Source organism: Hemibagrus wyckioides, linkage group LG03, assembly GCF_019097595.1.
Source record: "Hemibagrus wyckioides isolate EC202008001 linkage group LG03, SWU_Hwy_1.0, whole genome shotgun sequence".
NCBI classification, from domain to species: domain Eukaryota; kingdom Metazoa; phylum Chordata; class Actinopteri; order Siluriformes; family Bagridae; genus Hemibagrus; species Hemibagrus wyckioides.
Window position 1 is genome coordinate 28,032,636 of NC_080712.1, and position 15,582 is coordinate 28,048,217.

At 38.1% G+C, this 15,582-nt stretch overlaps 1 protein-coding gene across 1 annotated transcript; it reads left to right on the forward strand.

Annotated features, from left to right (window-relative positions):
* The first annotated feature begins 1,563 nt into the window (after positions 1–1,563).
* plek (pleckstrin) lies at positions 1,564–6,842 on the forward strand. The gene is made up of 9 exons (XM_058386736.1): positions 1,564–1,722; positions 2,647–2,802; positions 2,894–3,075; positions 4,378–4,469; positions 4,852–5,036; positions 5,171–5,275; positions 5,447–5,530; positions 5,647–5,716; positions 5,924–6,842. The coding sequence occupies exons 1-9, from the start codon at positions 1,681–1,683 to the stop codon at positions 6,061–6,063; spliced, it is 1,056 nt and encodes a 351-aa protein (XP_058242719.1). The 5' UTR covers positions 1,564–1,680; the 3' UTR covers positions 6,064–6,842.
* Positions 6,843–15,582: the final 8,740 nt, after the last annotated feature.

Below are 15,582 nucleotides of genomic sequence, written 5' to 3' on the forward strand. Positions count from 1 at the left end.
CTCTCTCTCTCTCTCTCTCTCTCTCTTTCATTTTGTGTATGTGTGTTTGTGGTTGGAGGGGGGGGGGGGGGGGGAAAGAAAGAGTGTAAGTGTGAGATAGGCCAGGAAGTGTATTTGTGTGGGTGTGTAGGGTTTTGTGTAGAAGTTTTTTAGTCAACTCGCCATTTTCCTGTGGTGACCTTCTCATGCATGGAGGGTACACTGTAGAGGCTATAAATGTCATTCATCTTGATAGAAGATGCAGTGTCTTCCTCTACTAAATGCCAGTATCTCTTCAGACTGTAAAGGATTACTGTTGAAATATAAACAACTGCTCAGGACACACGAGGTTTAAGAACCTTGTAATCAATAACAGTATGAAGTCATTAAGACCCATTAAACAATTTAGATAAATGGTTCAAGAATGAAAGAAAGAAGGAGAAAAACCATCAAGTTTACTAATTCTCTGTAATTAAACATGTTCTTTGCCTCTGTGGCTTTTGTACTTGGATGGTGTAGATTATTGATTGAGAATAACTGCACTCTGGGCATGAGAATGAATGAAACTGTTAACAGTGATGTCCTCGGCAATGACTTATAGCACACAATTCTACAATGCTTAAGAGGTGAAGGGTTGAGGAAGTTTTGCATTCTTCAGGATTTGAATCAAACATAGAAAATGCTAAAGACACAGTCCTTTCTATAATAGGCTCAGGTCATGTATCTCATAGTAGTATTACTGGCATTGGGTTCTATCTGAATTCTTCCTAATAATTTTGTTCATTGTATATACATGCCATCAGGCACATATATCTTTGCCAACATTATTTCTTTCATTTCTTTGCCTTTAAAAAGTCTTTGACTTCTGCTTCAGGTCATTCATTTGCAGCGTGCCATGCCATCCAGTAAGTTTTAAAGCATTTGGCTGAATCTGAGAAGGTTATATAACCATATAGACGTCAGAATTAATCCTGCTGCGTTTGTCATCAATCGCATTATCAATAATATACAAGGGAACCAATTCAAATGGCAGCCTCATCTGTCCATAGGATGTTGTTCCAAAAGAGGCTTTTTTTTTCTCTTTTAGATGAATGTTTGGCAAAACCTTCTACTATCTATATTCATTGTTATATTATCAATGTCCTTTGAGAAACGCAGAATGATGCATCACACTGAGTCAAGCTTTTAAGCCCACTCAGAAGGTCTTTAGAAGCTGGTTTCATTTTTAATCAGCAGTTTCCTTCGACAAATACTTTGTGGAAAATGTAGTGAAATCTAAAATGGTATATTTTCAGCAAAAAATAAATTAATAAATAATAAATAATAATAATAATAATAATAATAATAATAATAATAATAATAATAATAAATAAAATAAATTTCAGGAAGTGATTTGACTCCTTAAAAATAAAGAATAACTTATTGTTTCTCATGCCACTGTGTTTCAAAATCACGTGAAGGTTATCCTAAATAAAGACATGTACCTCTTTTACTGTATGCATGTAGACAAAAAATGCTGAAAATAGACTGAAACTAAACTGACCAAGGCCACGGGTGACTCATGTTCATGCTTCTACTTCCTTTTTCTCATGTGAAGCCTTATCATTAAGGCAGCCGAAATAAAAGCTGCTGCTTGGTGCTGTTCTCTTCACATTCAACACACCCTCACTTTGATTAAGCAGCTAAGCAACGTCCGCAGCTATGGAGCCCGACACCATCAGAGAGGGATATCTGGTAAAAAAAGTAAGTTCCTTAGAATTGAATTTTAATATATATACTTTGTGTGTATGTCTGTTTGTGTAACTGAACATTGCTGTAACTCTCCAATTGTTTATCATTTATTTTAAAAGAGCAGACTGTAATCATTGTTTTATTCTCAACTCAATATTCTTAATTCAGTTGAGTCTTTTGAATATTTTCCGGGTTTATTTGGACAAAAGCATGGTTAAATGTCTGACGGTTAAACAGGCTGCACGAATGTTTAGTTTTTCCACTATTTCCCCACCACCAGTAGAGATAGTAGTATCTAACTTCCTCAAAATACTACAGCTAAGCTAAGAGTTTTTCAGATGAGGTACGTAGATGCAAGAACAAACTTCTTCATAAAATCATATGAAGTTGTTATTTGTCATTTTAATAAAGGAGAAAGAAAAAGAGAAAGAGAGAGAGAGAAAGAGAAAGAGAGAGAGAGAGAAAGAAAGAGAGAGAGAGAGAGAGAGAATACTATACTATTTACATCTAAGCCAAAAGAGGATGTAGCCTCTTCGGCCTGAAGCACGTTAGACCACATCAGAAGCATGTATTAGTTTGTAATTTATTCTGTTATTTAATGTGACATATTAGGTTGTACCTACAAGCTTCAAAATCCACACATATATGAGTTCTCCAAATCATTTTGACTACCTTCAAAGAATTTTGGACATTGAAGTCACCCCAGAAAACAAAACAAAAGGCTATCTCACAACCAGGAGTGGAAGTAGAAATAAAAATGAAAGGAATCATACACAGGGACAAAGGAATCAACAATTTATTCTCCTTTTTTGGCATGATGTTTTCAAAATGCTGTCCTTGTATTTTGTACTTGTACACTTTGCAAGAAAATTAAATGTACTTAAAAAAAAAACAAACAAAAAAACTAATGTTAGTACTGGTTATTATTATCTCCAGGGCACTGTGCTGAATTCATGGAAAGTGGTGTGGGTGGTTTTAGCGGATGATGGAATAGAGTTTTACAAGAAGAAGACAGACAGCAGTCCAAAGGGCATGATTCCATTAAAACAAGCTGTGTTGACCAGCCCGTGCCAGGACTTCAGCAAAAGAACGGTGATGCCCAATGAATACATGTAACACTAAAATCAGCACAGACTTATGACGAGAAACGAATTTCCACATGTCTGCTCTTGCTCTCTAATAGTTAGTGTTCAAGGTGACCACAGAAAAGAAGCAGGACCATTTTTTCCAAGCGACCCACCTGGAGGAGAGAGAGGCATGGGTTAAAGACATCAAGAGAGCCATCGTTTGTTTGCAGGGCGGAAAGAAGTTTGCCAGGAAGTCTACCCGGAGGTCGATTCGATTGCCTGAAACGGTTAACCTGAGGTATGAACATATTTGGATCAAAATAAAGCCAACCTTTCCTATAAAGAACCCCAGATCCAAAAACAAAATCTTGTAACTAACTGCCTGTCTGCAAATGCTTTAGAGACGATATTCATTTCCATTCATTCGTATTTGTCCAGAGCCACTTGCAAGTGAAACGCTTCTAACTTGTTATAACTGCTATGAGAACAAACATTTCCATCGGTAGGCCAACACAAGATAGCAGTTAGATAGCAAGATAGCAAAGCGGTTACTGAGACAAGAAGATATGCACAGTCACACAAAGGCACCACAACCGAGCACAAAGTGTAGAGGATGTGTATCTGCTTAGGTTTAATATTTCACACATACGCATTCTCATTCTCAACTTCGCTGTGGGTTTCCTTCAGGTATTCTGGTTAACTCCTTTACATTTCCTCTAAATATAGCACCTATATGATTACCTAAAGTGGCTAACTATCCCCTTCAGGATGCTCCCCTCATTATATTTGCAATATTTGGAAGTGTCAAAGAAAATGAGATCACTGTTTGAATAAAAGGGTAATTTTGGTTCACATTTTAGGACATAGAAATCAAGCAGTGTACGAAGAGGAAACCCACATCTTGATTATTACAGCATGTGAAACTCCTCGGGGCCAGGTTTCAGAGTAACTGTGTATCATGTGTGCTGTTTCTATTACACCTGAGAATATTTACACTTCCTTCTCCCTTCCACCTATAAATCTTATACTCGTATGCAGAAAGGGGATCTGAGGTCTGAGCAGTGGGCGTCCTTTCACTGATTTCTGAAACGTAAAGTGACTTTAACATGAAAGAAGGTAAAGGAAGGAATGACATGAGCAAGGGAGTAATGCAGTTTGATTGAAGACTAGACCTACCACCATATTTTTCATCATCTGCTGTGGTTTAGCTTTAGTCTCAAGATAGTAAAATGTAGTCCACTGGCCCAACCATTTGTTTATCACTGTTTTTTTTACTTCAAATGACATTTTTTTTTAGAAGGAATAAGCTAGTAGACAGCTTTGGATTGGATGCACGAAAATTTAGGAAAAGCCTTTGTCATCTGTGAGTGGAGCAAGCAGAATGGAATGCAGACACATGATATAAAAATCTTGCATAAGTTGACGTTGATAACTGTCCACATCATAATTAGTCAGTGTGATCATGGCAATAACACAGCCAGGGTCATTATAGACAATTTTAATACATCACGATATATGAATCTATTTAGTATACCAACCAGCTTGGTTCGCTCTCATTTAATCTTCTCATGGATATTTCCTGTTATGTCTTTTCTTTAAGTGAGCTGTACATTTTGATGAAGGACCAAGACACAGGAGTGAAAGAAATGAAACTGGAAAAAGACAAGAAGCTTTTCAACCACTGCTTCACTGGTATGTTTCTTCAGTCAAATTGATCAAAGAGGTCTTTTGGTGGAATCTGCTATTAGGAATTTTTGATATTACCCTATTATCTTGTGGATTGTGGATGTGATCAGGGGGCTGGCATCAAAACCATGCGTCAAAAAAACAAAAAAACTCAACATAGCTTGATGAATGAGCAGACTTAAGTCCATTTTAAAATCATTTTATATTGCAAAGATTATTGTGACCTGAGTTTATTCAAATGATTTTATTTCACTGCAAGTCTATGCAGAAGGATCTAATATTTCTCATTGGATTTATTTCACTTATTTTAAGTCTTTAGCTCTAGAAAGAATGCATTATACTGCCACAATTATCAGTGCTACCTCTCAACACATTTCTGTGATGGTAGGTGACATGGTGATTGACTGGCTGATCTCTGAGGGGAAGGTGAGGAACCGGCATGAGGGTGTGATGCTGGCCACAGGGCTGCTGAATGAAGGCTATCTGCAGCCGGCTGGAGAGCTATCTAAAACAGCTGTGGAAAGCAATACAGAGTCTGTATTCCTTGACGAGACAGATGCTATGTACTACTTTGTAAGTGAACATGCAAACCTATAACTATTGCTTTCAGGCAAAATCCATTCATCTCCTGTAGCTGCTTTTAGTCAATCGCACAACACTGTTGAATTATTTGTCTCAGTTGTGTGAGACTGTTTTTCTTCCTGTAGGCAGAGAGTGGTTTCTTCTGTGAAGGCTATTCGAGTGATGAGGATGTGCTTGTAAAGGAGGAGTTCAGAGGAGCCATAGTAAAGCAGGGCTGTCTGATGAAACAGGTAGTCACATGACTGCATGCATTATATTTTTCATATATCACCTAGATAAGCTTGTAATGCAGAAACAGTGGGAATGAGAGAAGTTTCTATTTTAAGAAGGATTGACACCTGTGGTCAGATTTAAAGTGAATACCAATGTCTTGATTTGTAGATGTTTTTGCTTTTTGCCAGGGCCACAGGCGGAAAAACTGGAAGGTGAGAAAATTTATCCTGAGGGACGATCCTGCCTATATCCACTACTATGACCCCACCAAGGTGAGGAAGACTGTACCATCGAGTCTGCCCTTTTCTTAATTCTTAAAATCATTGTAATATTGGAAACATCTCCCTCTGTCTATTCTTTTTCTCTATCTCTCCCTCTATTTCATAAGGGTGAGGATCCTCTTGGCTCGATTCATCTGCGTGGATCTGTTGTGACTGCGGTGGATTATGTACCAGATGGTGAGATGTAATTAATCATTAATCACAAACTATTCATCAGTCACAAGAGCAAGACTACATGATATGACCTAAACCCAATATGTGTAATTCTTGCTTTTGAAAGGAGCAGAACTGTGTAATCCTAATACATCACAGCCATGTGACAAGACAATGCAAGCTTCCCATGTTAAAAAGAGGCATTAATTTACTGTTCTTTCACTGATGCAGCTAAGAGGCATGACATCGAGGGCAACTTGTTTGAGATCATCACTTCAGATGAGATACACTACTACCTGCAGGCAGCTACCGCTGAAGAACGTACTGAATGGATCAGAGCCATTCAAGTGGTGTCAAAGTCTGGAAAATAACCGCAGAAGAGTATCCTGTCAAAAAAAAAAGACTCGTTATATTTTGACTGTTAGCATAGATTGTTATTTTATGTCATACACATTACAAAAATGGTTCTGTTTCACTTATTATACAGAAAGCAGGTCAAGTTCCTCTTGAAACCCAAAAATAGAGTAAGAGACAGACAGAATATGGAGCACGAGTATCTTTTACTGCTATTTTGGTTACGATAATCCATGAAAAACATGTCAAACAAGTGGAAACATGAAATCTTTGCAGTCCAGCCACTTCCTGTTTTGTGTGGCAAAATGCATCACTTCCTGTCTTTCAATATTCCTGACACTCTGTGGTTAGCCTCATGCATGCCGCCTTACAGCTGTAACTTATCAGTCACACCAACCAGCCCCATTTATGGCATCCTAAGGGAGGGATGCATATTCAGGACAACAATACAACAACTCCAAATACCATACGCTATATTATAATATATAATTATATAATATTTGAAAAGTTTTGAATTAAAACAAGGGAAATTGAATAGAAACAATAGATCTGTGTTCAGGGGCTCTGTGTAGTTTATTTTACAGTGTCTGTGGCTGTAAAGCAATTAAGAACCTCCTGCATACTAGCCGACATTGGTAGCTCGATCCGTGAGCCGTTGGATCTGAAGTTGCTTTCAATTATTAACTGACTTTAAAACATACTTCCATATTTTTCAACAGCAGAACTTATATTTCATATTTTACCAATCACTTCTTTAAAAGGTTTCTAATTCTCTGTCGACAAAAAAAAGGAAGAATGCAGTTGCTAGTGATCAAGAAATGAAACACCTACCCCTTCTGGTTGTACTTTTGGACAGCTGCAAGATCACTTTGTTGTGATATTAACTTCAAAATGCAAATGTCATTTGAACATAAGTTTCATCAGAGGCCTCATGCCTCTGTGGCTCTCAGCAACACACCCACGCGTTAGACGAAGTTGCTTGTGCACTCACTTTAGAAAAAGGAAGCTCCCGCTTAACACAGGATGCATTCATTTTGTCAGTGTTCACACTAAAATGTTTGTGTGTGTGTGGTGTCTACAGAATATTGTCTGTCTCCCAATGACACTTTCCTAAAACAGAGGACAATGTTCTGTCAAACATGACATTTGTGTAGTACAAGACCCGGAGAATATTAAAGGGCAGCTCAATAAGGGATTTGATCCTTTTGAGTCATTTAATTCACCGCTCAGAATAGCTACTGCTTGAGGAAAAAGTGAACAAGATTTGTTTGAACAATTCAAATCACCAGTTAAAGGACTGAAATGATAATGTAGATGCAGAACCAGTGCTAAGCTATAATGGGCAAAGCAATGACTTATGTAAGATATATGATATTTTTAAGTTAGGTTATGTAAGTTTTCTACCTGTTCAGGGTGGGAATGGAAACACTGGTTGTGATTCCAGAAAGAAAGAAAATTAAAAAGGTGCATGACTGCGGCTTAGTCCTGTAAGTTGGAAAAGATATAAACTGCAGTAAACCTGTTTGCCCAGTAGTCATTCATACACTAGATGGGGTGCAGTGATTTTACTAGTAGTCTCCCTGAATAAGCCGTAATCCCAAACCAGCATCCAGTATCACCATTCATTAATCATCAGCAACTGATTTATCCTGGTCAGGGTCGCAGTAGATTACAGTAGAAGGTGAAAATGTACCCTGAATTGGACCCTTGTCTATCACTGTGAACTGCACACTCACACACACACACACATATTACACATAATCATTATGTAATTCAGTGAGCTGTTATGTGTTGTGAAAGACGTCATCATCCTAGAAGACAGCACTCCTATCAGATACAGAAATGTTTATCCTAAGATAAAGGCGATCAGTCAGAACGCCTTTTAATTTGGAGTGACTTTTCCATTTTCCAGAGGTCCTAAACCTAAAGCATTAATTTTTTCCTGAATTTGTTGCCTACCTAGGGGTTTTATTCCACAACAAAAACACAGTAGTTACAAAGGGCTCATCATGTAACATATTACAGTTAAATCCAAAATGTGTGCCATTGTCTAATATTAACTTTCATGTACATGTTTGAGTACTTTGTGCCTGAGAAAGTTGTTTATACAATTGACTTTTATGCACTAAATAAATTCAACTGAACGCTGTTTTTATGCCCACATTAGTTCTGTAAAAATCATGTTTTTAAGTAGACTTTTGTTTGTTTCTGGGCTACTGTAATTAGTATGGATGTAGATGCATACATTAGGTACAGCTCTACAAGGCTCTTCAATTGTACACAATATGCTAAAGTTTCATTATTTCCTGTTTTGTTGATTCATTTTCTATGCAGCAGCTTCATGTAAAATGTTATAGTTTCTACCAGAACAACTCACCCTTAATGGATGCGTCACATGTTCTAAGGCTCATACTAAAAAAGCTGTTTAGCAAAGAAGAACATATAATCACTGATATGGTGAAGTATTTTATAAAGATTCATTTATGTGCAATTTATGAAATGGGTCCAGGGTGTCAGCACTATGTAACAGTCATTTTTCTGCACAAGATAGTTAAAGAGATATACACAGTGAGGGAATGTAATGTAAGCGTTAACAGGAAATAAACTGTATCTACTTTAGGGTTGGTTATGATCCAACACAAAGTGGGACACCAGAGGGCGATCTGGCAGGGTTTGTTTATGTTATATCCTGTGCCATGTGCTCTCACGTCTATTAGCCCTGCCCAATCCTTATCCCGTTCCCACTTTTGCATACCTGTTCCTTATGTGTCTCTAATTACCTCCCCTACATATACCTGCTGTTTTGTGTTTGTCGTTGCCTGTCTTTAGTCCTTGCCTCTTGTTACCTGTTATTTTGTGTCCTCTTCTTTGGTTTCTGTTCTCTGATTTTTTTCAATTTTCAGTTTCCCTGGATCTTGTGTTTGCATTTTCGTTGCCTTAGTTTTACTCCCAGTGTTTTCCTCTGTCTGTTGGTTTAGTTATTTTCTTAACAAAACTCCCGTCTGCCTTCTAACCCCGCATATGGGTCTGAATTCTATTCCAACACAGGCATCTGCACTCTGACAATAACAGCCTGTCTAGTCATGTGTTAATCTTATGATGTATTCATTATTATTCATAGATGTCCGTCCATCTCTTCTCACTGCATTTAAAGACAGACAACGTCTAGAAATTAACATAGGAGATACATGGAAGATGCGTACACACACATGAAATAAATATACTGAGGGCAGCACGGTAACTTCCGGGTTCGAACAGCCAGGGGTTTGTGTGTGGAGTTTGCATGTTCTCCCCGTGCCTGTGTAGGTTTACTCTGGTTACTCTGGTTTCCTCCCACAATCCAAAAACTAAATTCTAAATTGCCCATAGGAGTGAGTGTGAGTGTGGCTGTCTGTCTATGTGTGGCCCTGTGATGGACTGGTGACCTGTCCAGGGTGTACCCCTGCCTTTCGTCCAATGTGTGCTGGGATAGACTCCAGCAGATCCCTGTGACCCTAATTAGGAATAAAGCGGGTATAGACACTGGATGGATGGATGCACATACTATACCAAGCTATAAGGAAGTGTCTGTTTTGGGGGTTTTTCCTTTGTGGAAATGTGGAAAGGAATGCTCTGACATCGTAACATCACCATTCAAAACAATTAATGACATGAATGAATTTTTTGTTTTTTTTTATTCGAAAGATTGTCACCTTAATGGCTGCTTTGCTTTAATAATACCACTTAACACACATTTTAAATGCAATGTGCATGTCAAAGAAGTATTTGCATAGTAGAAAACAGGATAAGAAAACAAAAAAAAAGTTCTGTAGTAAAAACCCATTTGAACCTTGAAGTTCCTTTTCAGCAGCTGAAGTTCCTCTCTGCAATTTCCCTGCTTTTTACAGCTAATGGACAATCACCCTTTTCGAGTACAAAGTGCTGCATTACAAATTCTTGCCTTGAGACAGGGGCAGCTTTACTAGACTTGATGTAAATGGCCTCAGGACACAACAGCTTCTGAGCTTTTATATTTGTTATTGAGTATGACAGCTTAATTATTAGGTTTGAATATGGTATCTAGCGAATGTTTTATCTCACGAGAAAGCATGCCCACTCTGGAAGTTTCCCCATTTGTAATTCCTTGTTTGGTCTTAGTTTGCCTTTTCTAGCTGTCATATAAAGTACAATACACTAAAAGTACACAAGAACGTAATGTACACTTAACTGTCAACTTTATTAGGATTGCCTGTACACATGCACATTCTTGCCTTTATCAAATCATGTGGCAATCATGCAGGTACAGGACAAGAGCTGCAGGTAATGTTCACATCAAACATCAGAATGGGGAAAAATGTGATTTTGGTTGTTGGTGCTAGATGAGCTGGTTTCTCTGTATTTCAAAAATTGTTGGTTTCCTGATATTTACATGCATAACATCACACACAGAATGGTTAAAAAGCATCAGATCTGCAGGCAAAATACCTTGTTAATGAGAATGGTCAGAAGGGAATGGTCAGACTGGTTTGAGCTGCCCAGAAGACCATTCTTTACTACTGTAGTGAATAGAAATGCATTCTGAACCTTGAGGGCTACAACAGCAGAAGACCTCACCAGACGCTACTCTCATGTCAGCCAAGAACAGGAACCTGAGGCTACAGTGGGCACAAGGTCACCGAAACTCTGCAGTTGAAGATTGAAAAGAGACAAGCTTCCAGGAAAAAAATAGTTACTTACACTTTTATTTTATTTTTTTTTATTTCAGTTAAAACTTCAAGGCTTTCATGGACACTGACTTGATGTTAGGTGCTCTCTTTAATCTCTTGAGATGGAAGAATAAAATTGAAAAACGTTTTAGACAAATGCATATTTGCTAATCTACAGTCTATACAGGGATTAGGCATCTTTTCAGGAATTTAAGCTAGTCCGAAAACTTTGAAGATGCATTTGGACACACCTTATTTAAGAGGAAGGACATGCTAGCGTGACACATGACGAGGTAAAGTAACTAGCCTGGCAGAGTTTTATTGCCACTTTTCTTCTTAGTAAATGGGTCACAATGGGTACATGATGTCTCACAGTTAGAAACATTCTTATGCAGGGACATATAGGCCAGGGATTTGCCATAATGCCATTATGCTAAAACCTGAGAGCCGCTTGTGTGGGAGTCGAACAAAGACACAATTACAAGTGGATTTTTTAAGTGCTCAGTGAAGAGGTGGGTTTTCAGTCTTTTAATAAAGACAAAGCCAAAGCAGGTTAATTCTACCACCTTCTAGCCAGTACAGAGAACAGAAGAATTTTCATGTGTGTCTTTAAGTGTCTTGGGTAAAATTGAATGGTTATGGCCTGAAAGGGGAACTGTTAGACATGCATGACATCTTCTTTTAGCTTTTCAGCCAAGTGTTTTACAGCACAGCATCTGATAAGCTTTGTGGAGAGAAACAGCCAGATCATTCTGACCTACATGACTGAGAAAGGTTATTGCATCACCAAGAAAATTTAGCAGTTCAGTCCATTTTTTTTAGTTAGGACTCATCAGAACTTGGAACGATGGAAACTGAAAATATAATGATCACTGGAGATGATACCACCTGTAGGAGTCCCATCGACACAAACCAGCTCTGAGATGGGAGTCCTATCAATCAAAAGGCTGTGGGATAACAGAGAGTTGGGGGTTCAAAACTTGCCAGGTCTTAGGTTCTTGTTGAAACAGGAAATTTGGTGTGAATTCATTAGTAGACCCTGATCTCCAGATATCAGATAAATCCTAGCCAGATTTAATTGATTTTGGACACGTAAGGGTCAGTTATAATGGCTTTGCGGACAATGGTGGCTTATCTATAGAGCAAATGGGAAAGAGCCCCTATATCAACTGTTCAACAAATGTTAATCTTGATTGAATCCTCATTCAACAAGCAACAAGCCCTAATAGTGGCCCATTGGAGCTGGATGCATGCTAGGGGAAGAAAATGTGAACTGTAGTTGCATCAATCAACTTTCGACAGGAAGGAATTAGTACGTACTATAATGAACTCAGAAACTATGCTGACCTATTAGTTCCTCAGGACTTCTTGGTTGCACAATTCCTCATGACTATAAACTGTTGAAGAAAGGACATTATTTACATTTACTTTATTTACTGTCCAGTGTCACACAAATGAGGTTGAGTTTCCTTCTGAGCCTGGTTCCTCCAAGGTTCCTTCCTACATCGTAAGTTTTTCCTTGTCACCATGGCCTCAGGCTTGCTCATTAGGGATAAAGGTTAGGGATAAATAATAACTTTATAATTATTATTATATGCTTCTATACTTCTGTAAAGTTAAAAGTGTTAAAAGTGCTATAGTTTCAGGTATTTAGTGTAGCTTTTTAAATGTAGCCAGATGGACATTTTGTTGTAACCTGGAAAGCCTGGTTAAAGATGATTACCTTTAATTGTTACTGGTGGTGAGAAACACACCAGAAACACTGATTTGAACCCAGGTAACACTCAAAAGAAGCTGCTAGACTGTACACTGGATGACTGTATGCTTTTGACTCTCAACTACCTTTTACACAGTTACAGTAAAAATTCACTAGAACAAAGCCTATGGCATAAGTTAAGCAAAAAAGTGTCTTGACTTGAATTTTGTCAAAATCTACTGTATGTCCTACCCCATAAAAATCTATAGTCAGGAATCTGGGCCAAAACAGTCCCAAGTCTAAACAGCAAAACATATCTAAACTTGTTGAGCATTTCAATAGTCGGTTGAAAACAGCCCAAACGTAATGATAAATGTGGTGTCTATAATATCTGAGATATGATCTCATTGACACGGAGTATTAGATGTATTGTAGCAATTAGATTCAGATGAGCGCACTGCCAAACCCGTGTCAATACGTGAGCCAGGTAAAAGTGAAAAGTTTGGGTATGCACGGGGCTGTCATTTGCTATTTTGATGCATGAGTTCAGAACAAAAACTCCTGCCTTCCAGTGTGCATAATGTAATGGTATAAAAATGTATATTATTTATTTTGATTGAGAGAGAGAGAGAGAGAGAGAGAGAGATCACGAATGAAATCACATTAATAATATCCAAAGAAAACCCACAGCTAAACCAAGAGATTAAAGACTTTACAAAAGTTTACTCAGGAAGATCAACACTTGTAATTATCTGACTTGAGAACTTCGCAGCAGGTAAAGCCATGCCTTAAACAATGAATCCTAAATGAGACAGGTGCAGTTCATGATCTCAGACTGCAGGGGGGACAGAGTGAAGCTCAAGTGCTGCCTCTTGCTCTGCAGTATCTTTTTCATCCTCAGGAAGGCACTGAAAAGAGCTGTAATTTGCTTAAGCAAACTTTTTTGGGGGGGGATAGATAGCCAGCCAGGCAGCAGTACAAATAAAAAAGCAAATAGCACGCTAATTAGGTATGGTACTGTGGTTCTGCAAACACTGGATAACCTCTAGGGATGACTTGTAATGCATCCTATTAGCTAATGCACATGTCACAGAGCTTGGGTATGGTATAGCAGAAAGGAAAAAAAACACATTCAATGCTCTATTCACTGTGAAATCTTTGTGAAATTCTTCATGCCTGGTGCCACATGCAGGGGCACATTTGGTTTTATGGATTGTATGTCAGCTTCCAGTACAATTTGGGCTGCTGCCACTTTAATGGTGGCTGCCATGGTGTGTTTGGAGGCTGCCAGCAGTGCAAGCTGGTTGAGGATAATACATACTCAGTTCTGGGCACTGCTGAAGCTGGAGTCAAAAACGGCTGCTCAACCGCCACTTCACTGTTCAACTCCAGATGTGGCCATAGACATGCCTCTGAGGAGGATTCTGCTGAAGCAGATGAGCATAATGGGTAGAAAAACACAAAATGTAACCACAAGTCTACTAATCTTCAGGCGGCGTGGAGTGTGGAAGCTGGGGAATGAATCATTTAGGGAGGGAAAAATGGCTTGGTGGAGGATGACAGGGATAAGTGGAGGAAAATCAGCTCCAGTCTTTGTGTGTATATTACAATCTAGATGTCTGGATTATAGACATTAATGATTATGATTATTCAGATAATGAAAAGAGTGAACATAAAGTACATGCTTCGATTTTGTTCAACAAGATTCAGAGATGTGCTGATTTTTGGATGGAAAGAACTAAAACCGATTCTAATATTATATTTAAATGATAAATAGTAAACCTATTAATTAGAACACATAGCCTTTGCTGAAAAGGAAAGCTGACTAATTCAAAACAGAAGAGCAGCGCTCTCGTAAAATGCTGAAGAAAAAGAAAATATTTTACTTCAGTTGAGCCAAAGCACAAATCCAGATCAATTTGAAATGCTGGGAAAATAGTGGCTTACGGCCATGTGACTCTGAGACGAGCCAATCTCATTTGATCTTGTTGGAATTAAACTACATGCAAGGAAACTATTAAAACACTGTGAGATTAAGTGTGCCAAAGTTCTTTCCAGTTAATTTTTTCCACAAACAGGCAACAAAAAGACAAGTAACATCAAACAATTAATTAATTAATTATTATTTTTAATGAAACGTGCATTTTACTTTTGGGCATGTGAGATCTAAATGTGTCCAAACCCCTACAAAGGGTTCACTCATGTAAATGTTAAGAAAGGCAAGCTTACTAAACTTTTGGGGCACACATAATTAATTTTTGCTGGTCTTTCATTCAAAGCATTCATATATTTTGTTTTCAAATGATTTGCTTGTCTCTGGTTATGGTGTTCTATACACAGTAGTAGGTGTAGTATGGTGTTCTATAAACACAGTAGTAGGAACATCCTCTAGGTTTCCACCAGGCAAGTTTCATTCAGGGATAAAACAAAAACATTGTTAGGGTTTTAGAATACGCTTATTTTCCTGGGGAAAGTAAAAGGTGCCACTCAACTCTGATGAGCTGCAGAACCTTCCTCTTGTAGCTTGCCAGGAACAACTGACATGGACCAAATCTCATGTTTAAAATCTGCGGCTAGAACTATATGACATGGATTAGGTGATTCATCATTGGTGGGGAAAAAACATTTAAAAAAACACGCTGTTACTTCAGATATTCAGCAGTGAAATGTATTTGGTTTGAAGACACAGCAAACGTGGAAAATGTGAAAAACTGTAGACATTTGGTCAAGGCAAAAAGATCTACGTTCTGCGGTCATGGGATGACAAAAAGCATTTTCAAATACACACATTGGTACTGTAAGTGCTGTCGTATAAATATCGCATTGGTTTGTTTTTATGGCTGTATTATGCTAGTTCAAGTTAGAATTGAATTGAGATTTAGTACGAATTTTAAAGTGAAATATTTGGAAGTGACGCATTAATGAGTCGCCTGTCAGACCGTTCACGATCAGACACCTCAAGAGGCTCTGCTATGTTGCACTTAAGTTTGTGATTGCTCATGTTTTAAGGATAATGGACTTTAAAGTGGACTTCAAGGACCTCTTTTCATAACAAGCGGCCAGCGAGGTATTTGTAAACGTTGAAGGTAAACCTAAATGTTGAAGGTCTTTATATTATGATGTCAATAATAGCACTAAGCGCCATTTTGCATTCG